Consider the following 26220-nt stretch of genomic DNA (forward strand, 5'->3'; position numbering starts at 1 on the left):
TCTAAAAGGTGGGTCATAGAGGATCCTGCTGTGATTTATGTCAGAGAGTGTTTTGCCTGTGTTCTCCTCTAGGAGTTTTATAGTTTATGGTCTTACATTTAGATCTTTAATCCATTTTGAGTTTACTTTTGTGTATAATGTTAGAAAGTGTTCTAGTTTCATTCTTTTACAAGTGGTTGACCAGTTTTCCCAGCACCATTTGTTAAAGAGATTGTCTTTTCTCCATTGTATATTCTTGCCTCCTTTGTCAAAGATAAGGTATCCATAGGTGCATGGATTTATCTCTGAGCTTTCTATTTTGTTCCATTGATCTATATTTCTGTCTTTGTGCCAGTACCATACTGTCTTGATGACTGAAGTCAGGCAGGTTGATTCCTCCAGTTCCATTCTTCTTTCTCAAGATTGCTTTGGCTATTCAAGGTTTTTTGTATTTCCATACAAATTGTGAACTTATTTGTTCTACCTCTGTGAAGAATACCGTTGGTAGCTTGATAGGGATTGCATTGAATCTATAGATTACTTTGGGTAGCATACTCATTTTCATTATATTGATTTTCCACCAGAAAATTACTAGAGCCAATCAATGAATATAGTAAAGTTGCAGGATATAAAATCAACACACAAATTCCTTGCATTCCTATACACTAATAATGAGAAAATAGAAAGAGAAATTAAGGAAACAATTCTATTCACCATTGCAACAAAAAGAATAAAATACTTAGGAATATATCTACCTAATCTCTGCCTTTAGTAATACATTATATATTCAGATATAGGCATAATATATGAAAATGAAAGTGTTAATTGCTCAGTCATGTCCAGTCTTTGCGACCCCACAGACTGTAGCCTGCCAGGCTCCTCTGTCCATTGGATTCTCCAGGCAAGAGTACTGGAGTGGGTAGCCATTCCCTACTCTTCTCCAAGTGATCTTCCTGACCCAGGAACTGAACCTGGGTCTCCTGCATTGCAGGCAGATTCTTTACTGTCTGAGCCAATAATATATATATATGGCTTATCACCTGTGGATCCAAATGTACCACTTATACCTACCTTTAAACTTTGGGAATAGGTATTGAGAATAGAATTGTACCTCTTTGAGCATCTCTGCTATTCCCGTTTATTTTTTATCTCCTCCACCTCCAACCCTACTGTCATTACATATATACTTGAACTCCTGGCCTTTAATTGTGAAACCAAACCAGAAACTCTGGGGGGTCAGAGTATGTTTTCATGAGCCCTCTGGTTATTCTCTGGGGGGTTATATCCTTTCACTTATATATTGTGGCCATCACTGAAAAAGATAAGTTAATATTACTCAAAATTTTTAAAATATAAATGTATTCTTCAGGGACCAGATAAGACATACGTTGTTTTGAGTGGCTCCATCCTACTGTCTGTTATGAAGACTGAGTCTGCGTGCTGGTTAATCATAGTTTTTTGTAGCTCTTTGTATGTGTGGGAAGTCTTGAGACAGACCATATTTGGATTTTGAAGCAATTTCTGTGTATTAAACAAAACAACTCTGTAGCCAGAACAGTAAAGGATACCCAATTTTGGACTAGGTTCTCTAGAACTGGACTAATCTAACAACATACACCAATCTCTAGTAGGTTTGGCTATGCCAGGGGCCAAGATGCTTTTCTTTCAATAAACAGTCAATTAATATATCAGAAGCCTATGTAAATAACCCTCTGTTGAATTTCCTTCAACAAATAAGGCATCCGCACCACATACATCTCTCAGCTCTGTCCTATGCCCCATCACTTCTCCAAAAAGGGTATAAGGGTGTAAGGAATAATGGTAACAAAGCCCAGAACCAGTGCTATTTTCACAGAAAAAAAGGATCCATCAGTAGCATATTTCTTTAATCATTGTTATTTACACTTTATCACCTGACAGACTTACAGAGAATAAATAAAGACAATATACAGTTGGTATCTCATTTCTTTTTCTAATACAGAGAATTTTTATGCGTTCTATTTTGGAATGACTATGATAGTTTTAAGCAGAAATAAAATCAATTTGCTATTTTTACCCCTTGACAGGACACATCAACCTCCAACGCTTGAAGAATAAAGCCCAGATGTTTCCTCCTCATAGGAAGAGTGCACCACACTGCTTTAGAAACTCGGTCCTCAGAAAAAGTTGCCAGACAATGGGGTAGAAGACTAGGATATCATGAACAGTGAAGGACATAAGATGAATAGGCTAGGTTACAAACCCTTGGTGCATTTGTAGTAATCTGATCAACGTGCACTTCTCTCCAAGCCTCTTTTCAAGAAAGTTTTTCACCAAAAGTGATTCCCTTCTCTCTTTGTGCTTTCCCTCGAGTCTCTTTACAAATTCTTCCTTTACATGCAGTTGTGAACGTGGGTAAGCACGAGCTAGCCTGGGACTCCCATCTTTCACCTTTGGAGGCCTGAGAAGTTGTTGACAAGGTGTTTGCAGGAGAAACTAAAAATCTTGTTCCAAAAGAGCTGGGTTTGGGGCTGGAGTCTCTACCTGCTCTTGATGGGGTACCATGCAGAGAAGAACCTTGCATTTCTGTCTGAATACCTCAAAGAATAAGACATTTACATAGATCAGTTTCAACATCAGTAAACATATAAATGGAGGATGTACAAGTTTGGGCACATTTTCCTCTTTCCTCATTTGAAAATAAACCCTCTACATTACAGCAAAGCAATTCTACCTAAATTCACCCTAGTTATGCCAGTTGACAAGTTTCTGCTTCTACCTTTTATTCATTCAAAAAAAAATTCAGCAAATATTTATGATGTGCTCACTATGTGTTAGGAACTTTATAGGATGTGGGGTATGCAGAGGTGAACTCAGGTATAATCTCGTGACCCTTAAACAGGGCAGCTTAAAAATGCCATTACAGAACTCAAAACTGTAATCCACAAAACTAAAGCTTCGAATCCCCTATCTTCCTGAACCTCTGGGCCTGGTTGCCGCTGTACCTGTACTTAATTTAGTCCAATGTGGTTGTTATTCCATTTAAGAATAGACATTTAGGTAAATGAAACTTCTCTAATATTCCGAGAGTAGTGTTTTACCACACAATAACAGTCTCCACCATTGTACTCTATTCCTTCCAAAAGCTCTTCCTGGTGCCAAGAATGAAATGCCACCTAGTTCTTAATCAAAATACTGATTTATTCTAAAGTCCTCTCCTTGCCACCATATAAGTCCTACTTGAAAGAACTGCAGAAACCATCTATAATTTCCTTCTATACCTAGCTAGTGAGCTGTGGGTCTTACTGTCCTTTGTGTTATCTGATTTTTCTAAGCTGTTTTTGGATTGTTTCAGATGCTGAACAGCCGAACTCGTCAGAAAATATGGATACAGTCTAGGCAGGATATTACTTTGGATAAAGGAACAGGTTAATTTGTTATATCCTCTTTAGGATTTGACAGAATTGTATCCCAATAATGTCTTTCGTGATGCAGCCAAACAAGACCAGGTTACAAATCAGCAAGGGTTAAAAGCATCCAGAAACTAAATGTATACATGTGAACAACTGGTGAAATCTGAGTAAGGTCTGTAGTTTAGTTACTAGTATTATGCCAATGTCAATTTTCTGGTTTTGAAACTGGACTATGATTACATAAGATGTTGTCAATGGGAAATCCTGCTATTAGGTAATGGCCACTCTGAACTATTTTCACAACTTCCTGTGAGTCTTAAAGTATTTCAATATAACAGCTGGGGGGAAAAAAAGATACGTAAACTAAACAATTACCCTCCATATGTTTGCTACCAAGGAATGCAGTTAATGGCAGCAGAGAATTCAAAATGCCAGAAATCTAAAAACCTTTAACCATTCCAGTCTCTTTTTATCTCAATTTAGCATTCTAAGACATTTACCAAGTGGAAAAGACATTCATCTGTTTCTATAAAAATGTTAAATTTTAATTCAGAAGGAAATTCAGCCTAGATTTGGGTCTACATCTTTCAGAAACCTATCATAAGCACGGCCAGATATCAGAGATCTCACTGAAAAGAGCAAGATGGCAAATTCCAGGTCTACAAACTCAGTTTAGGATCAAAGACTTAATAGCTCTGTATTGGGAGTACTCTAAGACTTAACTGTGATTTTCTCCGTTTATTTTTGTAGCTTTGGACAAAACAGATGTTATTCTGTTTTACACTATTTCCTTGGAACATCTTCACCGCTTTCCTTTCTTCTGTTCTCCTTTATTTTAAACAAATGGCTTAGCCCCACATCATGGCTTTCTTGTGGGATGCCTGGATCATACTAGAAAAATACATGGTTCCAACATAGCATGTACCTCTTGGTGCAATATCAAACAAGATTTCATCTAGTTTAACCTAAGCCTGTTGTCCCAGTGTTTCCCTGTGGCCGCTCTGGGCACAACAATGATGAGGATTATCTAAAGTGGATTTCAGTGACATGAACAAAGAGGGGAAGACAGAGCCTGGTGAGCTAACATGAATTCCCCGACTCCTCTCTTGGTCTTCATTTCCAAAGCAGCACTTGGAAAGCCAAGTCCAGCTCAGACAGAGTTGAGCTCTTTTCACCACCATGTGATCCCTGCCACTGGAGGTGGTCTAGAACACCCCTGTGCAAACTGCCTCCCTCTCCTATATCCCATGAGATGAAAAGGTCATTCCCTGGTGGTTGCTTATGTGTTTTTATATTCTTGATGGGTTTATCTTTTCTTAAAACTCTGAAAAGCTCCCTTCCACGTCATACTCTGCACCTCACTTTTCATTTTTTAATGACTACTTTTAATCATCTCTATCATCCAGAATTTCCCCTCTCTCCTTACACATTTATCTTTTATCTTCAAGACACTTACTTTTTCTGTTCTCCTCAGAGATTGGCTTTCATGCTTCAGAATGGATTCTCAGCAGCACCATCTGTGTCTGTCTTGCTGCCCTTACCTCCCCCATCCTTCTCTCTATCACCCCTTATTATGCAGCCTCCTTTCTAAACCACAGCTGCCTCCCCATCCAGTCACATGCACATTCATTGCTCCACGTTCATATGGTGCCCTTTGCTATACAGTCTTGTACACTTGCGAGTGGTGTTTCCATAGCATTAAAATCGCATTTCCCCTTGGGTGCCTCTTTAGGCTCCAGATCTTTTCTTAGCACATATGTGTCTGGACAGCTCATCAAGATTTGGACCTAGCTATCACCACATTCACTAGCAAAAGTATAAACTTAAATCTACTACCCCAAACCACAAGCTGGACATAAAACATTTCACATATATCATGAAGAGGATGACTTCCTAGAAAGGTAACAAGGCCCCACAGTTTCTCATCCCTTTTCCTACCTCCTTTTCTACATAATTCCTAGCTTCATTCGTCTATTCTTTAAAAGTTCTTCATTCTTTTTTAAAAGTCCACCTACTTTTAAATTCTAGATTCTAAGCCTTGATCATTTACCCGGATGGCTGTCTTAGATTTCTGCTGCTGAACTCAACGTGTATGACTAAGGGAGAAGTTAAAACTGTGTCTGTAGTACAAAAGTCTTAGTGCCAGAAGATGGAATCTTCCTCATCTCAGAAAAAGATAACTGTACATGACAATATATATTTGCCAGTTGCTTGAAACAGATCACCTCTATGACTCAAGGCCAGGAAAATCTAGACATACTAAGTTAATTTTAAACATGATTTTTTTTTTTTATGGTATCATGCAATGCAGTGGCTTGAGGCAGAATTGTAAAAAGAAATAAGTAGAAAGATACTAGACAAAGGAAAGAGAACATACATATTTCCTCTTGCCACATGGGAAGTCATGGCCTGGTCTGAATGTAGCCCTGCCAGATGTTCATGGATCAAGGAGAACAAGTTGCAGGCCCTGATTTCAAGTCCCTTTGATTCTATTGAAATGGAAAGATTAACTTTAATACATCAACTTGACTGAGACATGTGGCACCCAGATTAAACATTATTTCTGGGTGTTTTTCTATAAGGGTATTTCCAGGTGAGATTAATATTTTCATTGGTGAGCTAAGGCAGATTGCCCTCTCCAGCATGGGTGGGCATCATCCACTCCAATGAAGGCCTAAATAGAAGAAAAAAAGTAAGGGGGTATTTACCCTCTCTGCCTGACTACTGGAGCTCACACATCAGTCTTCTGCTCTCAACTGGGACTTAAAACTTTGACCTTCTGGTTCTCAGAAGTACATCACCACCAGCTTTGTGGAACTCCTCAGTCTCCATAATTATGTAACCCAATTCCCCAGTTCGTTATAATAAATCATATATATATATATATATATATATATATATATATATATAAAGTTCTGTTTCTCTGGGGAACTATGAATAATACACGAAGTTATTACTGATCTTGAGAAGACAGAGTGTGTGGCAGGTCCCAAGTATAAAAGAACATGAGAACATGTCTGGCCCTGCAGATACCAAATGAGATAAAGTATGTAGAAACACATGATAAACTTTAAAGCACTGAGCCAGTGGCAGGCGTTCCTATTACTACTATTATCGTGACTTCTTCACGTGATCTCTTTTGCTGACCACAATTTTCAGAGCAGGAGATGACTGGACAACTGAGTCTGCAGCAATTGTAGATTCAATTATCCACTGAGGTCTGAATACATCAGAACTGGAAGAGACTTCAAGACCATCTCATTCCTGTTTCCTACTGAATCTGAGGATCTGTGGAGTGTGAAAGCTCAGAATCTGTTCTGAGGGGACTTTTATTTAACAGTGTTATCAGTATCCATGGATTCTGAAGCCAGAGCCTCAAGCTTTCTTTTTCTGCTGGTCATACCATCTCCAAGGCAAGAGTGTGAATCCCAAGCAGTAGCAGCAGATGACTCTTCCACACTCAACCTGCTCCTCTCAAGAACTCCTAGGGTTAAAAGGACATAAAACATCATCTCCCACAACCACTTATTATGTCTGAAACCCTACCTCTTTCTTGCCTAGTCTTCAGCCTGTATCTCAACCTCTTCAGTGACAAAGGACTCCCCAGCTCTCGAGGCAGTCCATTCGCCCTTGTATATTCTGCCTCTGGCTATATTTTCCCTCATAGGGAGTTAAAATCAATCTCCCTGTAATTTCCTTTCACCAATCCTCAGTCAACCCTTTGGAAACACTCAGAACATATCTATTCCATATTGTACATGACCTTCAGATTTATGCCTAAGAAATTTAATCCCCAGCCCATAGGTTCTATAGAGCATTCATCCATTAAAAGAGCTGAAAGATTTGGAGGAGATGAGCCAAAGGGCCTATGATCAAGATTTAGAAAAAACAGTTTGTACTGACTCAAAATCAGGCTCTCACTAAAACACATACCTGAAAATGTCTGAACAAGGTAAGGGGAGGACCCTCTGCAGAAATGAACAGCTCACCTGTTACCTGTCTGCCACTGACCTCTTTTCCTGTGTCCATTCTCTATTTAAGAATACTTCCATGAATGAGGCACATTTTTTTTTTTAAATAACAATCCCTGTTCACAAACCCTTGCACTAAATATTCTTTCCTATGTACATACTCTGTATTTCCTATGCATATAGATCTCAACCCTCATCCCTGCCCAGGAATGAACAAAATAACCATTCCAGTAAGTTGAGTTTTTTCCAAGCATGTAACATCTATTTTGCCAGGAGAGGAAAATGCAGAGTGTAAGGCATGTCTACAGGCCAAATTAGGAAATCAAACCATAGGTGACTAGTTACTGAATACCATTTCATCAGATTCTCCACACTTACCAAATGTTTTCCCTATGCCTAGTCTCATATTTCCTAAGACATTAGTATTCTTCAAGTTTTTCTTTCAGAAATCACTTTTTAAAAGGAGACATGGAAAATAACATTGTAGAATCTGCACATTCATAAACACGAGCATATTTATCCTTTATAAATTATCTAAATTATCTAGCCTTTGTTATCCAATACTTTACGTATATCAAGTAAGATTCTTTACTAGATTTTATCTGTCCTAGGCTTTTTTTTTTTTTTCTTTTTTAGTTCTTTAATGTAAAAAAAAAAGTATATATGTGTCAGGGGTAGAGAGTCGGGCAGTGGAGTGGAGGAAGACGAGGGACAGAAAGAGAGAAAGACAAACAAGCCTCTGTCTCCCAGGTCCATTCAGTGTCCAGATGGAGTGGCTTAAGTGAGGGTGAGTGGTGGGGCTTGTGAGGAGGACCTGTTGCCAGGCTCTGACAGCATCAGTCGTCCACCTGCTGAAGAAGCAGAAGGTGGATTTCCTGGAAAGAGGGCCGGTGCTTGGTGTCTCTTCTCCAGCAGCTGAGCATCAGCTTATACACAGAGTCAGGGCAAATGGCAGGCTGAGGGAGGTAAGTCTTTGGAAACAAAAAATGAACAAAAGAGGAGAATATTAGGAGAGGGTGGAGAAAAGGTCACTGCATCACAGTATGATTTTCCCACTCCCCACTTTCTTGGACTTGATAACTGAAATGGGTGTGGTGTCTCTCCTTCTTCTTCACAAGAAGTTTACATCATATCAATCCCCTTTCCGTTCTCTTTGTCTTTTCCAAGTCTGCAGAGCAAAACTTCCTGATGGGCCATCCTGTGCATGCGTGCCTGCTAACTTGCTTACCATTATGCAAAAGATGAAACTGAAGCAAGAAGACATCTTTGACTGGAAAGTGATTAGAACACCTAATCCTCCAGTTATGGCCTCTCCACAATGAGCTTTATCTTGGTTGAGCCAATTATGGCAAGGGCGGAAAGCATGTTGGTTGCCTTAGCTCCTTGGCTAAGAATGGAATCTGAGCCACTGAGACACAGGATGTATCCATGTAGCTCTTAACCATAGCTTTCTCTGTGCTCTCCTTCTCCTGTACTGGCCCCAGGGGGGAAGACTGGATTTCTTCTTTACATGATTCACCAACATTTGTACATTTAACCCCTCTACAGCCCTGCCCTGAATTCCAACCTAGAACTGTATTTGACTCTACTCTCAAAGCAAGTTACTGTGTCCACCCAGCAAGATTGACTCCAGGTCATCTTCTGCTTACCTGTAATGTGTTGCTGTCATTTCCTGACCTATGTTTTTTAAAACCTTGTATACTGACATATTCCTGAACCAAACCTAAATGTCTTAAGCTCTTTGAATCACAGGTCCAACATCTGCTGCTGGTTAGTAATGAACCATTTGAAAATTGCCTTCTCCCACATTTAGACCAGCCTGTATTATGCATGGTAGGATCAGATGGTGGTTCCATCTTTAATTATTTGAAGAACCTTCATACTGTTTTCTATAGTGGCTGCACCAATTTACATTCCCATCAACAGTGCATGCAGCTTCCCTATTCTCTATGTCCTCACTAACATTTGTTGCTCTTTGTCTTTTTGATTATAGCCATTCTAAAGGTGTGAGGTTTATGATGGTTTTGATTTTCACTTCCCTGGCCTGCCAGGCTCCTTCCTCTGTCCATGGGATTCTCCAGGCAAGAATACTGGAGTGGGCTGCCATGCCCTCCTCCAGGAGATCTCCCTGAGCCAGGGATTGGACCCACATCTCTTATGTCTCCTGCATTGGCAGGCAGGTTCTTTACCACTAGTGCCACCTGGGAAACCCAATAACTAGCGATGTTGAGCACCTTTTCATGGGCCATCTGTTTGTTTGTCTTCTTTGGGAAAATGTTTAGTCAGATCTGCTCATTTAAAATTGTCTGGTTTGGGGGATTTTTGCTCTTGAGTTGCATGAGTTCTTTATGCTTTTTGGATATTAACCCATATCAGATATATGATTTACAAATTTTTCTCCAATTTGGTAGTTTGCCTTTTCATTTTGATGGTTTCCTTTGTTATAAAGAAGATTTTTAGTTTGATGTAGTCCCACATGTTTATTTTTGCTTTATTGCCTTTGCTTTAGTTGTCAAATCCAGAAAATCACTGCTAAGACCAATGCCAAGGAGTTTTCTGTCATCAATTCTTAATCAAAAAGTAAAAAGACAAATACCTCTGGCTTCTATTTGAATATATAATAAGATCTGACAAACCTTAACTCAGTGTTAGAAGTGACTATGGCTACAAAATAGTAAGTATTTAAAAGAAATATTACTATTATTATAAAGGATATAGGATAACAGACACTCTCATATACTACTTGTGAAACTTAAAACTGTTAAGCCTTATCTAGGGTGTTCACTAAATAATTTTAGAAAAAATATATCTGTTTTGAGCCAACAGATATCAATAAAATGAAATGATAAATAAATCATTTGCCCTTTTCAAAGCTGTATAAACTTGGCAAATAAAGTTATATTTTATAATAATTCTCATTATGTTGATAGTATTTTACTTTTCATAACATCAAATAACATAAGCTTTTAAAACTGTATTTAATTTTTAATTATTTAATTTCATTTTGACCATGGGATTTCAAGAAAAGTGCTTTCTGAGAATTCTTTACAATTTGTAAAAACAAATTGAAAACAAAAAATGTCAAATACATTTTAAAATTACTGGAGTTATTATTATAGACTCCCAAGCACTTTTAATTGACTATGAAAGATTTAAGATTTGTCTAAGCTATGAGCCCTAAGGATAAGATTCTTTCTAGAATTTGTGTTACTGAAAAGTTTTCTCCTGCACTTTATCTGCTATGTTCAACAAGTTGGTGACATTAACAATGCTGTTTGAATACAAATTAGATCACATGAGTAGAGTCCATAAATCCATCTAGCAGCTGATAGTGATGCATAACTATTGTGCTTACATTCTAATGTCAAACTTTCAAAATTTGAATACTGAAATTTTAACAATAAAATTTAAAGTAATTAAAATTCATGTTGATATATGGCAAAACCAATAAAATATTGTAAAGTTAAAAATAAAATAAAATACAAAAAAAAATTGTAAACTGTTATAAAATACAAATTTAGTGAATTATGCTTAGTTTGTTCATATGTTGAATTAAATAAACTTTTATCAATATTTTAAACTTATAGGTAAGAAGCTTACTAAGCATATGATGGTGATATTAGGCTTTGGTCTTGGCTTCATTCAAATATTTAATTTTATTATTCAACCATTTAGTAGTTGGTCAAAATATATTTGACTCTCTAGCATGATTTAGTAAAAGTGAAGATGATGGACCCTTTTAACAAGCAGTTACAAAATAAATAAGAAAAATTAAATCCCAGAGATTATTAGTATTTAAAATTTCCATTAAATGATAAAACAACATTTTCTTTGGAAATGAATAGCATAACATTTGATTAATTAATATGCAACTTTTTAGTGCTAAGTAAAAAGCTGCTGCTGCTGCTAAATCGCTTCAGTCGTGTCCGACTCTGTGCGACCCCACAGACAGCAGCCCATCAGGCTCCTCTGTCCCTGGGATTCTCCAGGCAAGAACACTGGAGTGGGTTTCCATTTCCTTCTCCAATGCGTGAAAGTGAAGTCGCTCAGTCGTGTCCGACTCTTAGCAACCCCATGGACTGCAGCCTACCAGGTTCCTCCGTCCATGGGATTTTCCAGGCAAGAGTACTGGAGTAGGGTGCCATTGCCTTCTCCAAGTAAAAAGCTACCTAATATCAAAAATACATATAATGCAAAGCAGACAGTGGATGTTGGGGGCCAGAGTGAGGTACTCCACCCGTGGCAAAGGTCATGAGGAAGGAGGTTCGACATACGCAAAGGCGGGATCCAGCCTCAGGAGTCCCCCTGGAAATCCTCGAGCATCTACCCCCATAACCAGAGCCTGCCTACTTTACTACTTTGTGCTCTCCTCTACACCTCTGACTTTACGGGGGGCTGTCTCCCACCACCTCTTTTGGAGAAGGAGTTAACTTAGAGCTCCAGTTAATAATAATTCCTGGGCGTGACAGGAGTATTTCAACCTACAAACTCCTCTGAAGGTTCTCTAGTCTGTCTGACAGGCTTGTCTGGCCACATGTGATTGCTCACAGCCTCCCAACCGTGAGAGGCACGAGATGCTTTAAACCTTCTAAAAACAGGTTCCTTAGAAAAGTTAGAAAACTATTAGTATAAGTATAATGGGCTGATTAGAAACTGTATTGGTGAAGGGTTTTTCATTTGTTGAGCCAATGTTTGTTGCTAAGTCTCCACATCCCCTGCCCTTACACACATTAATGAATATATAGAAGAAATAAGTATTAACCTTTGATATTAATCACGTTAGACCTTAGGCTAAGTAAATTCTTTCCTTAACTAAAACCCACTACACCCTCACCCTATAGGAATGTAACTTTATTTGGGTGGCGTCTGTTTTAAGAATAATCACCCTTGGAGAAAAAAGTGTTCTGGTTGACTGACCACTGTCACAAGGAGAAGGTCCTAAATTGCCAGCAGGCCCCCCTGGCCAGAAGATGATGTAACACCCCTAAGACCTCTGTATACATTTGTATGAAGCACCTGACTTTGATAAAAGTCAGGGCTGCTGACCCCACGTGACTTTTGCATAACATCTCAGTGTATAAAAGTAGACCATGGAAAATAAAGAATTGGGATCAGTTTCTCGAAATACAGGTCTCCCCATGTCTCTCTCTCTCTCTCACTCTGGCTGAGTCTCCATCTGGAGTGTGGAACCCGCCATGCTTACTAATTATGCCTGGGCTTCTAAGATCCGACTGGGGAGGCCTCAGTGTCTCCTCTCCTTCGGGAGAACGGAAGGACGCCTGCGGCCTATGTAAGTGGTGCAAACTTCTTGTCTTGAAGTTTTATTGGTCTCCCACGTAAACCAAGCTACTCAGCCTCTTTTCTCCACTGAATTTTCCTACTGAGCTATCCTTATTCTATTACTTTTTATATCTTTAATTAATATCTAATTGAAGCTATTGTATCCTGATCCTCGCCGACGCCGTCCCCGCTTCGAACTCCCTGGATCAGCCGGGGCTGGACCCCGGCAGGTGGCGTCCAAGACAGACAATTCGAAGGTAGGTTCCCCAGAACAATTTGGGTCATCAGCCCTATTTTTCCCCCTCAGAGCAATTAGGGTCATCAGCCCTATTGCCCCCCTCCTCGGAACAATCTGGGTCATCAGCCCTGTTGTTCCCCCTCGGAACAGTTTGGGTCATCAGCCCTACTGCTCCTCCCTCGGAACGATTAGGGTCATCAGCCCTGTTGTTCCCCCAGTGTTAGGGATGGCTAGGACCCCACTCAGGGTACCACGGACCCCCCTGTAGGATAGACAGGGCGAGTAGGAGTGGGAAGAGTTGAAAGTGTTAAAGAGTTAGAGTTAGAGAGAAAAAACGGTTTCTGAAGTTAAAAGGCCAAAGAACAGCCTGATCTTTTGAAAGCTAAAATGTTTATCTTCTATTATACTTAACTTTCTGACATGGCTAACACTGAAAACTGTTAAAGAGGGTACTGTTAATTTAGATACTTGGGTGAAGGTGAAAAAACAACTAAACACTTATCCTATAAATATGATTAAAAATGTTCTGGATCCTTGTCATGAGGCTGTGGGATAAGCTATGGGAGAGGCTATAGCGGTGGATGGTAGTGGGTCTCCACCTTCTGCGCAGATCATATTTTCTGCCATTGATGAAGAAAAGGAGGGAGACTGTGCTCTACCTCCTGAGGAAGGAGAGGGCTTACAGGATGCTGCGGCCGGGTGCCCTGGCGAGCCCCCTCTCCCTCTACACAAACCTTTAAAAATTTATCCAACAATTTCTGATTTAAGGCAACTACCCCACCTCTGCTTGCACTTCCCAGGGCCTAGGAATTCCCCAGTTTACATCCAAAGCCTCCCAGAACATTGCCTAAGGCTGAAAAAGATAAAAAAAAAAGTTTTCTTTTTAAAGAAAGGAGCTTTTAAAAAATACACAATATACGGAGCCTGCTCCTTGCAGAAAAATCCCCTCGGGGGGCCTCACCCAAGCAAAAGAAAAAGAAAAAAGAAAAAAAAGTGAAAAAGAAAAAGAAAAAAGGAAAGAAAATAGAGAAAGAGCTAAAGAGTGAAAAGGAGAGAGGAACGGAGAAGAAAGGAATCAGGGAACGCAGCAAGATAGAGAAAGGAAGAAAGGAATTTAGAAAAAGAGATACAGAGAGAAAGAGAGGAAGAGAGAGAGAGAGAGACAGTAAGAAGGAAGAAGGGAGAATGAAAGAGGGAAACAAGAAGGAAATGATAGAAAGTAAAAGAGAAGAGAAGAGGAAGGAAAAAAGATAGAATGAGGGAAAGAAAACTTGAGAAAGATTTAAAGAGAAGAAGGAAGAAAAAGTCAGCAGAGGAGAGAGGAGAGGACTTACAGGACATTGTGGCCAGATGCCCTGGCGAGCTACCTCCCCCTCTGCGCAAGCTTTTAAAAAAAACTTATCCACCACTTTCTGATTTGGGGCGATAGCCGCCGACTCCGTTTGTGCCTTCCAGGGCCCAAAAGTTCCCCACTTTGCCCCCAAAGCCTCTCAAAGTGTTGCCTAAGCCTGAAAAAGATAAAAAGTTTTTTAAACAGTGGAGCTTTTAAAACAGACTGCATGCACAATATGCAGAGCGTGCTCCTTGGAGAAAACCCCCTCAGGGGGGGTCTCACCCAGGCTAAGAGAAAAGGGGATTTAGCAACAATATTAACCCCTGTCTAACCGGTTACTCCAATTCCAACAGGAGTGCCTGGCCCCCTACCTGAGGGCATTGTAGGATTTGTGCTAGGGCGTAGCTCGCTTTCTTAAAAAAAAAAAAAAGAAAAGAAATTTCGGTGGTGCATCCTGCAGTAGATTCTGATTATATTGGGAAATTAAAGTCTTGACCTCGCTGCCTACCAAAACTGTGCAAATTAATAAAGGTCAAAGAGTAACACAGCTTTTGCTTTTACCTTAGTATCAGACAGGAAAAAACTTGACTTCTCAGGCTAGGAGCCACAGAGTATTTGGATTTAGTGATCTAGCCTTTTGGGTGCAGGAAATTACAGCTCCAAGGCCTTTAAATGATCTTTTAATTCAAGAAAATAAAATGTCAGGGCTTTTAGACACAGGAACAGACATCTTTTAACATTGCTGGGGAAGACTGGCCCAGTTCCTCGCCCACACATACTACTGAAAATGAGTTGGTGAGATTAGAGAAAGTGGTGTGCAGGGTGGGAATGCTGTAGAGAAAAAGGTGAGGGAAAGTTTAAAACCTTGAAGAGTAGTGAGTTCTCCATTGCTGGAGGTATTCAAGCAAAGATTAGATGGTAGCTTGTCATCTAAAAAGCTATAGACCAGATTTAGGTTACAAAACAATAACTGGAGAAGCTTATAAAGATGTTGTGCAACACCTCTTTACCTGCTTCTCATATTTAGGTGCCAAAAGTTTTGAAAACCGACAATGCCCCTTTGAAGCTGCAGAAAGATTGTTTACTAACTTTAAATGATTTCCAAAAATTATTAGGGGACATTAATTGGATGCGCCCACATTTAAAACTGACTACTGCAGATTTAAAGCCTTTGTTTGATTGCTTAAAAAGCGATCCTAATTCCAGTTCTAAGAGAAAGTTGACTAATGAGACAGAGTCGGTTCTTGTTAAAGTAGATGAGACTTTACATGATCAGTTAATTAAGATTAATATTACCAAAAGATGAGATTAAATTATTCTTCCCACAAAACATACACCTACAGGGTGCTTGTGACAAAAAGGCCCATTGGTTCCATCTACCAGTGACCCCAAGAAAAATAGTTTTATCTTATCCCAGCTTGGTGGCACAATTAATTATAAAAGGAGGAAAAAAGAAGTGTGGAACTTTTTAGAAAAGAAGTAGCAAATATAGTAATTCCATTCAATAAGGATCAACTGCAAGTCTTTTACAAAATAGTGATGATTGGCAAGTTGCCCTGATAGATTTCAGGGGTCAAATTTTGTTTCATTTGCCCTCAAGCCCCCACAGTAGTTAAAAGTTCAAAAATGTTAGATTGGCAGTTTGAGGATACCTGTGGAACTTTCCAACCCTATGTAGTTCCTACGCTCCCCTTTACCCTATGGGGGAGGGACATGCTGTCTCAAATAGGAGATACTCAGAGAAGGGTTTTCTCAATTTCTTAGTTATCAACAGGCGGTGCAATTAACAATACTATATATATTATTATAAATACATAATATAAATATATTTGCCTAATTGCAGTTTGCCTAATTAGATATGGGTATAAATAAAATATAATAAAGGTATACCTAATTCTATTTATAGATCTATACTTAATTAATTTGTATATAATTAATATGTATACTATATATGCATATTATACATATACTGTATAATTAAATGTATATTGCAGTAATATAATGTGTGTGTGGCTGATATTAATTGGTATGGATTGATGTGCTGTGATGATATATGTTCTATATACTGTATAATTATATTATATATGTGTGACATTATTGTAGTACATTGGTTTGTGTTGGTTGGTATTAGCTGTGTACGTGTTGTATTGCTGTAATATATATTAATTAACATATTAATTATAAAGATTAATTCAAGTATATTGATTATGTCAATAAGTTTATACTTGTTGCCATGTATAAATACATATATAAATACATTTTGCATTTAGATATATCTGTATACCAAAATGAGATAAGGAGGTTATACATTTATTATTTAAATTTATACAGAGACCTAAACTAAACATTAGACCTAAATTAACATATCTCTAAATTTATGTTGTTGAAATGTAAATTTTAAAAATTTAAACAATTAAATTGACAACTGCTTGACAATTCCTTTACCATAAAACCCCCATAGGTGTAATTGGGGTAGCCAGAAATTGGTTTTATGGCAAAACGGCCCCCTAGAATGGGTCCATCTCCCCGCCCAAGCTAAAAAGGTAGCGGCTTCTTATCCAGGATTGATAGCTACTTTGATACTAAAGGAAAAAAAGCGGAACATTAAATTACTTGTTAAAGAGCCATCAGAAATTGTAATTCCATATAATAAAGAACAACCTGATGCTCTTCTAATGTTTGATGAGGACTGGCAGATTACCATCAGAAATTATTGTGGTCAAATTCTGCATCATTTACCTTTGCATGTTTTGCTGAATTTTATATCCAGACATCCAGTTATTTTTCCTGTCAGATGTAAACAATCTCCTATTCCAAATGCTCAGATAGTTTTTACTGATGGGTCAGCAAACGGTAAAGCCTCCATAGTCACTAAAAATCACCAAAAGTTTTTAGAAACACAGGAAACTTCAGCTCAAAGAGCTGAAATAACAGCAGTCATAGAGGCTTTTGCTATGTTTGCAGATGAAGAATTTAACCTTTATTCTGATTCTCAGTATATTGTCAGGTTGTTTCCACACATTGAAACTGCGGTTTTGCCTGAAAATAAAACTACCATATTTCATTTGTTAAGTAATTTACAGCAACAAATTTGGAAAAGAAATAAAATATTTTTCATTGGACACATTCGGGCTCATTCCGGATTGCCTGGCCCTTTAAATGCCTTTAATGATTTGGCTGACTTGTTAACCAGAAATACAGTGGCTACTGTGATTGAGGAGGCCAGAGCCTCTCACTCACTTCATCATCAATACGCTACTGCCTTAAGATATCAATTCCAAATTCCCAGAGAGACTGCTCGAGAGATTGTGAGTTCTTGCTTACACTGCCCCACTGTTTATAATAGTCTACCTATGGGAGTTAATCCTCATGGTCTCAAACCTAACATACTCTGGCAGATGGATGTAACTCATGTCTCTTCATTTGGAAAACTGTCTTTTGTTCATGTAACTGTAGATACCTTTTATCACGTTATTATTGCAACTGCTCGTACCGGAGAGGCAGTTAAAGATGTGATACAACATCTCTTTACTTGTTTTTCATATTTGGGCCTGCCAAAACTCTGAAAACTGACAATGCTCCTGCTTATACTTCTAAGTCTTTTCAGGAATTTTGTTTACAGTTTCAAATTAAACACAATACAGGCATCCCTTATAATCCCCAGGGACAAGCCATTGTGAAAAGAGCACATCAAACATTAAAGCTTCAAATTCAAAAATTAAAAGAAGGGGAGTTTAAGTATAGCTCTCCCCATCAAATTTTGCAATATGTTCTTATTGTAATAAATATTTTAAATGCCAATTCGGCCGGAACTACTGCAACGCTTCGCCATTGGTGCCCAGAGCAATTGAATGCAAAACCATTGGTCAAATGGAAGGACCTCCTCTCAGGACAATGGAAGGGTCCTGACCCATTATTAACTAGCGGTCGAGGATGCACTTGTATTTTTCCACAGGATGCAGATTCTCCAATTTAGATCCGGGACAGGCTGATTCGCCATGTTGTAGACCCCCAGACATCCAGTTCCCCCATTGCTTCGATCACAAAAGAGGAGCCCGCCAGAAGGGGAGGCAAGATAAACATCGAGATCCCGGCGAGACTGAACAGGGCTGTTGCAGCACGAACTCCAACCAGAAAATAATTCTACTTATTCTGTTTTGGCTTGTCTACCCTCTCCTTATGTTTTTCTCTTTACCAACGATTCTGGAAAATTTAATGTACGTGTGACTTTCACTGGTGGACCCAATGTAACGACTTGTGAACAATGCATGCTCTCATCTTGTTTAAACCCTCAATATAATGTTTGCTCCTTTGTAGTGTTACAACGTCCACCTTATCTTATGATATAACCACTTACTGATATGTTAATTATGGTCTTGCTGTATTACAACAACTACAAGATTTAATGCGACAACGGCGATTTGTGGGCTTACTTATTTTAGGAATATCAGCTAGCAGCAATTGTTTCTGTTACTGTGGCAGCAATATCATTGACTCAACAAGTGCATACTGCTCAATATGTTGATACTATGTCTAAAAATGTCTCTTTAACTCTAGCAACACAGGAAGTTATAGATAGAAAATTGGAGATGAGAGTAGACGCCTTAGAAGAAGCAATAACGCATATTGGAACTGAGTTACAGGCTTTAAAAGCGAAAATGGCTCTGTCATGCCACGCTGATTACCGGTGGATATGTGTGACATCTTTGATGGTAAACAAGACAGATTATGAATGGGAAAAAATCAAAAATCATATCTCAGGTGTTTGGAACAGCTCTGACATTGGCCTGGACTTAGGGAAATTTCATAATCAAATACAGACCCTGGAACACTCTCGACTGGATTTTACCGCCGCTGGAGCAGCTAATGACTTATTTCACACCTTCTCTAACTTTATTTCTGGAAAAAACATTCTGTCTAATATCTTTAGATCTAATTTTGCTTCTCATAATCATTCTTCCTTGTATTGTCAGGATTCTTCGGCAGAGCATTCGCAAGCTCGTGACTGAGTTGCATCTGGTTGTTTTAAGAAATAAAAAAGGGGGAGATGTTGGGGGCCAGAGTGAGGTACTCTGCCCGTGGCAAAGGTCATGAGGAAGGAGGCTCGACATACGCAAAGGCGGGATCGAGCCTCAGGAGTCCCCCTGGAAATCCTCGAGCATCTACCCCCATAACTAGAGCCTGCCTACTTTACTATTTTGTGCTCTCACCTACACCTCTGACTTTACGGGGGGCTGTCCCCCACCACCTCTTTCAGAGAAGGAGTTAACTTAGAGCTCCAGTTAATAATAATTCCTGGGCATGACAGGAGTGTTTCAACCTACAAACTCCTCTGAAGGTTCTCTAGCCTGCCTGACAGGCTTGTCTGGCCACATGTGATTGTTCACAGCCTCCCAACCGTGAGAGGCACGAGATACTTTAAACCTTCTAAAAACAAGTTCCTTAGAAAAGTTAGAAAACTATTAGTATAAGTATAATGGGCTGATTAGAAATTGTATTGGTGAAGGGTTTTTCATTTGTTGAGCCAATGTTTGTTGCTAAGTCTCCACATCCCCTGCCCTTACACACATTAATGAATATATAGAAGAAATAAGTATTAACCTTTGATATTAATCACGTTAGACCTTAGGCTAAGTAAATTCTTTCCTTAACTAAAACCCACTACACCCTCACCCTATAGGAATGTAACTTTATTTGGGTGGCGTCTGTTTTAAGAATAATCACCCTTGGAGAAAAAAGTGTTCTTGTTGACTGACCACTGTCACAAGGAGAGGTCCTAAATTGCCAGCAGGCCCCCCTGGCCAGAAGATGATGTAACACCCCTAAGACCTCTGTATACATTTGTATGAAGCACCTGACTTTGATAAAAGTCAGGACTGCTGACCCCGCGTGACTTTTGCATAACATCTCAGTATATAAAAGTAGACCATGGAAAATAAAGAATTGGGATCAGTTTCTCGAAATACAGGTCTCCCCATGTCTCTCTCTCTCTCTCTCTCACTCTGGCTGAGTCTCCATCTGGAGTGTGGAACCCGCCATGCTTACTAATTATGCCTGGGCTTCTAAGATCGGACTGGGGAGGCCTCAGTGTCTCTCCTTCCGGAGAACAGAAGGATGCCTGCGGCCTACGTAAGTGGTGCAAACTTCTTGTCTTGAAGTTTTATTGGTCTCCTGCGTAAACCAAGCTACTCAGCCTCTTTTCTCCACTGAATTTTCCTACTGAGCTGTCCTTATTCTATTACTCTTTATATCTTTAATTAATATCTAATCAAAGCTATTGTATCCTGATCCTCGCTGACGCCGTCCCCGCTTCGAACTCCCTGGATCAGCCGGGGCTGGACCCCGGCAGGTGGACATAAAGTGTGGGGAGGGGAAGCAGTTGGTAAAGAATCAACCTGCAATGCAGGAGACCCAGGTTCAATCCCTGGGTCAAGAAGGTCCCCTGGAGAAGTAAATGGTCCCCAGCCAGTATTCTTGCCTGGAGAATCCCATGGACAGAGGAGCCTGACAGGCTACAGTCCATGGGGTCGCACAGAGTAGAACACAACTTAGTGACTAAACCACCACCACCACCACCACCATCTTTGAGTTATGCAGAAGCCTGATGGGACCCCCTCATGCTCCCCAGTGACCAGTGGGTTGATCCATGGATAAAGTAGAGTGTATGGATGCCTAGGGAGGACCTTGGTCTTTCACATCACCTGGATAACTAGTGAAATATGACTATCATCCAGGTAGCCCGTCTTCCAGCTCAGGCCTATCCTGTTAGATCAGGACTTTTCTTTCTCTCACCTTCGGGAGCACCCAAGGCCACATCTCTCCACCCCCAGAAGCTCTCACCTGCCTCCCTTGGTCTCGGAAGAACTCTCCAGTATTCTCAATGACCTGTTCATCTGACAGTTGGGAATAGGGCTGTTCCTGGCAAAAGGTGAAAGTCTCCCACAGAGTCACCCCGAAGGCCCACACATCACTTGCTGTGGTGAATTTGCCCTGTTTAAGTAAGAAAAAGAGGAGAAAGTCAGAATAATCTGTGTATGACAAGAGCAGAGAGATTGTCATAAAATGGAGTTTTTCACTACACAGGGCAAGGAATACTGGAACTGCCAAGATATGCACTGGGAATCTGAAAACGACAATAGGAAGTTGTTTCAATGCCAGCCTCCACCCGTCTCTCACCCTCAGGATCTCTACTGAGGTCTGCTTCTCTTGCAGATGAGATCCAAGGACTGAAGAGGATGTGGCCATAAGCTACCTGACTCTCCCGCTGAGAGTTAGAAGGTCAAAGTCCAGGATCTAGGGCAGCCGCAGGTAGATGCCCGCGGGAAAGGCAAAACAAGAACAGGAAGAGATCCAGATATCTCTGTGTTAGAGATACAGGAATCCAGTGTGAATGCCTCGAGTAGTTCCTGTTCAATGATCATCACAGTCTTGAAGGACAGGCTGACAAGTGATCTCAGTGAGATTCAGATGCAGTCAACATCCATTAAATAGTTGCACATGTTCTATTCAATAATCACAGTGCTGAAGTAGATAATATTTATTCCTACTTTTTACATCAGAAAAGTGAGACAACATAGGTGTACTAAAATCCCCTGGTTTATAAGACCATTAATAATAGAAAAACTGAGAGTTGGACCAAAACCCTCTGAATCTCGGTCTAATTATGTTTTATAACACCATGAAATACATTTAAAGGGAGCAAAGCTTAGTAATCACATTAGAAAGGGGTAAAATATGTGATTCACCTATGTAGATGATAAAAATCTTTATAATGATTTATATAAAATGGTATATCTTACAGCATTATTTATAATTGAAGGAAATTGGAAAATACCAAATTATTATGACATTAAATTACAGGATATATCTATAATGGAATATTATATAACCATTAAAATCATGTTTTTGAAGAATATTTACTGCCAATGAGAGAGAATTTTATGTGCATAGTATCATTCCAATATGTAAAATAATTTTGTATACATAATACATATATTAAGAGAGATACATGCATAGAAAAAATCCTCAAAGGAAATATAGTAGAATATTAATACTAATAGTGGTTATCTTGGTGAGAGAAAAGGGATGACTATACAATTTTTATTTTAAAATTAACAAATCCTACAAGAATATGAACAAGAAACAAACAGATTAACAATAAATGAACAAAACTAGATTGCTTTCAGGCTTTTCTCTGGAATATTAAATGACAAAAGACAAAATTACATGTATTCAGCATCGTAGGAAGTAAAAGTTTAAAGTTTAATAATTCTATAAATCAGCTAAGTGGCATAAAACCAAGTGGCATAAATTGCCTCAAATATGCATGGTCAGAGAAGAGAAGCATTCAGAAAAAGAATTATTCACTTGTGATTCAGAATACCAAAAGCTGAATAAAAATTACAAAAGCAAAGAATGAGGAACTTAAAAAGTAAATGATGATAATCATTGAAATAGAAACAAAATAATTAATTAGAAATATGGTTATGAAATTAATACAAAAAATATTTTGTGTGGATAACAGTTCTTTAAATGACAAAATTTTAATACCCCAAATTAAGATCAATAATATGGGAAAGGTAGAGATTAAAAAAAAATCATACTAAATTTCTTATCATTCCAGGTATATTTTTAACCTTTCTTTCCAAATTTTCTATAGTAAGCATTTTACATTTTATCAGCAGAAATAGGCAAGTGTTAAAAAATAATGATTAGGACCAAAGTAAGTCATCTCAGGTCAGAGAAAACATTAAAGTCTATTCATGGTCTGTCTCCTGCTGTCTCTGGCGCACCTCTACATGCCCTGTGCACCTGCCTATGTGCTGGTTGCTAGGGCAGAGCTCAAAAACAGGAAACTCACCAGCAAGATGCTCTCCCAGGACATCCAGCGGATCGGGAGCACTGCCCGGCCCTGGATTCGGTAGTAGTCACCACTGTATAGGTTTCTGCTCATTCCAAAATCAGCTATCTTGATGGTATAGTTCTTACCCACTAAGCAGTTTCGTGTGGCCAGATCTCGATGAACAAAATTAAGTGAGGAAAGGTACTTCATACCAGATGCAATCTGGGTAGCCATAAACTTCAGGTTGGCATAACTGAGGAAATACAAAGGAAGAGAGAAAGTAGCCTCTGGAAACAAGAAGCTGTGGAAGGTACATACTCTACAGTTGGTACCAAAAAACTGGGGTTCCAACTCAGCATCCCTTCTCTATTCCTCATTTATCTCTTTACTTTCCCCCAAAGCACAGCTGCTCTGTTATTCCCTGCACACTAACATCCCCTGATTCATTGGGAAAGACCCTGATGCTGGGAAAGATTGAGGGAAGAAGGAAAAGGGAATGACAGAGGATGAGATGGCTGGATGGCATCACTGACTCAATGGACAAAAGTTTGAGTAAGCTCTGGGAGATAGTGAAGAATAGGGAAGCCTGGTGTGCTGCAGTCTGTGGGGTCGCAAAGAGTCAGACACAACTTAGCAACTGAACAACAACATCCCCTACCATACAAGAACAATGATGAACTTTAAAGCTCCCTGCTCCCCATCTTTGTCTCATGAACCCAGGAAAGAGATGGAAGACTCAGCTTATTTACCTGACAGTGGGTACACTGGCAGAGGAAGAATTGGGTGGCTCGTGGCGGGAAAGAAACTGATTGAGATCTCCATTTTCCATGTACTCAGTGATCATGCAAAGAGGATCCTCAGTGATGCACACAGCTAAGAGACGGATGATGTTTGGGTCCTTGAGCCGGGACATGATCTTTATCTCCTTGAGAAAATCATTCCTTTGAAGGACACAGACGTAGATAAACCCAGAGGTTGCCAGAGTTAGAATCAAGAAGTGGGAGAAGACACAGCAAAGTCTAGTCCTGCCCATTATACTAGTCTTCTTTTCCTTTGGATAACCTTTGTGAGAACAGAGAAATTGCTTCCTGGAAACTGTCTCATTCTACTCATCCTGGAATATGATAAACCCTTATTCAACTGTAATTTTGGAGGCATATGGACCATGTCATTCACATTTGCACCCTTAGTATCCAACAAAAGCCCTGCCACATAGAAAGTGATTCAGTTCAGTTCAGTTCAGTTCAGTCGCTCAGTCGTGTCCGACTCTTTGCGACCCCATGAATCGCAGCATGCCAGGCCTCCCTGTCCATTATCAACTCCTGGAGTTCACTCAAACTCATATGATTAATATTTGCTAAATCAAATGTAGGTTATTAAAAACTAGTCTTAAAAATAAAACCTTCAACTGAAAATTATACCTTAAGTGCACTGGGTTCTTTCCCTTTTTTAAAAGCCATGGAGTCACTATAAATAAAGCTAAGGCACTTTTTTATGAAAATAAATAACCATCCTCTGGTTTATCTGATAATTTTTTATTGTCCCATGCTGGCTTCTTTTAATGCAGAGTGTACCAGCAGACAATCACAACACACATTTAGTAACCTGTTCAAAATTGAGCAGTTTAAAGTTCATGGTGGTAATGCAGTCATTTCAAAAGAAGTACTCACTTGGCCAAAACTAATAGCTGTTAGAGTAGATGGTGATGACCACCCTTGAATCACAAAGCGGGCTACCTTCCCAGTAGCAATATTTGGGGGAGTGAAACCACTAGCCCACATTATCAAAACTATTGTAATAGACATGTTGTACGTCTCCTAGGAGTTTTCTAGCAATCCTGGACTGGGAGTCATACCAGTCAATATAAAATCCTTAAAATCAATATGGTTTCAACACCTCTCCTCTTTCATTCCTCCTTCAATCTCAAAGCAAGGGAGTCCATGGTTTGGGAGGGCACACAACCTAAGCCATCCGTTGTTGCTTAATTGGAGTGGGCAAAGATGGAACATCACACCTCATCAAAAAACAGTGAGTGAGAAGGGAGGCTCAAGAAGGAGGGATACATGTATAACTATGGCACAAATCAACACAACATTGTTTAAAAAAAATGTTTTTAACAGGTAAAAGCTTTGTCACATCCCATAGTTTGTTTTTGTTTTTTTTTTTCCTTTCTTTTTGCCACCTTCTCTAATCATGGGCTAATATTTATATCAGGAATATTCTTTCTTTCAATGGGACCTGAGGATATCACTTTTCATTCATATTAGTATCCTTCAGATTGAAATTCTCACAGTTAAAATTCCAAAACCACCACAGTTCTGTTCCCTTGACTTTCTTTCTTCTTCATGCCACATCCTGCCAATTGCAAGACTTTTAATAAAACCCTATCACCATTCTTGAAATTTATGATAATTTGAGGTATAGCAATCTAAACTTTTTCTGAATTTGAACATCAGTGAGACAAATCAAGCCAACACAAATGAAGAAATGCATATGTTACCCAGATGTGCAGATTTTCCTGAGACACATTCAATCAGCTTTCAACCAGCATGCCTGTCTGGGTGAGGATTAACTCACCATTACTGTAATGGAAAGGCTGTCAAACAACGGAGTGTGGCTGGAAACTGCAATTTATGTAGTAAAGGATCCAAGAGATTATTAGCCAGTTTGGAAAACTGCTAAAGGACTGTGGATCCTTTTGCTTTGAGGTCCATGGGTACTTTTCCAAGTAGAGGTAGCTTCTCATTTGGGGGGTTGCTGGATATAGACGAAGAGGAGCATAAAAGAGAAAAAAAGGGATGAGAAAGTAAATAGAGATTCAGTGTGAAAAAAGGAGAATGGCAGGAGCTTAGCAAGAAAGATGTGTGTGACTGTGAAAAGTTTGCAAAGGTAGGTAATGACATTCAGGAATGTCAGACTGCTGTGTAGGTTGGGAAGCACAGTGCTGTGCAAAGGAGGTTAGGAAGTAAATACATAGATCTAACAGAAAATGTACATTTGTTTTAGAAGGAGATGAGAATGAAGATGAGAATTACTGACCCATCAGAAATATAAAACACAACAATGGATATATGAGGCAGCTCACAGACCTTCCCATCTCAAAAGAAAATTGCTCAGAAGTTTCCAAGAGTATCCCTGATCCTGAAGATGAAACAAATAAAGGAAAATTCAAAATGTAGACCACA

The 26220-nt window shown here is 39.3% G+C and overlaps 1 protein-coding gene across 6 annotated transcripts in view; it reads right to left on the reverse strand.

Moving 5' to 3' along the window:
- Positions 1-1476: 1476 nt before the first annotated feature.
- Positions 1477-26220, reverse strand: part of DDR2 (discoidin domain receptor tyrosine kinase 2) — a 182638-nt gene continuing 157894 nt past the window's right edge. For 5 of the 6 annotated variants that reach the window (XM_027527273.1, XM_027527282.1, XM_027527264.1 and 2 more), the window contains 4 exons: positions 23785-23976; positions 23054-23288; positions 21034-21183; positions 1844-8313 (listed from right to left, as the gene is read on the reverse strand). In XM_027527273.1, the coding sequence (XP_027383074.1) occupies positions 8179-8313; positions 21034-21183; positions 23054-23288; positions 23785-23976 (712 nt within the window). In that variant the 3' untranslated portion in view covers positions 1844-8178. Of the gene's footprint in view, positions 8314-21033; positions 21184-23053; positions 23289-23784; positions 23977-26220 lie in introns of all 6 variants that reach the window. The other variant, XM_027527247.1, reaches the window with a different exon arrangement.

This window comes from Bos indicus x Bos taurus, chromosome 3 (genome assembly GCF_003369695.1).
Source record: "Bos indicus x Bos taurus breed Angus x Brahman F1 hybrid chromosome 3, Bos_hybrid_MaternalHap_v2.0, whole genome shotgun sequence".
Lineage (NCBI taxonomy): Eukaryota > Metazoa > Chordata > Mammalia > Artiodactyla > Bovidae > Bos > Bos indicus x Bos taurus.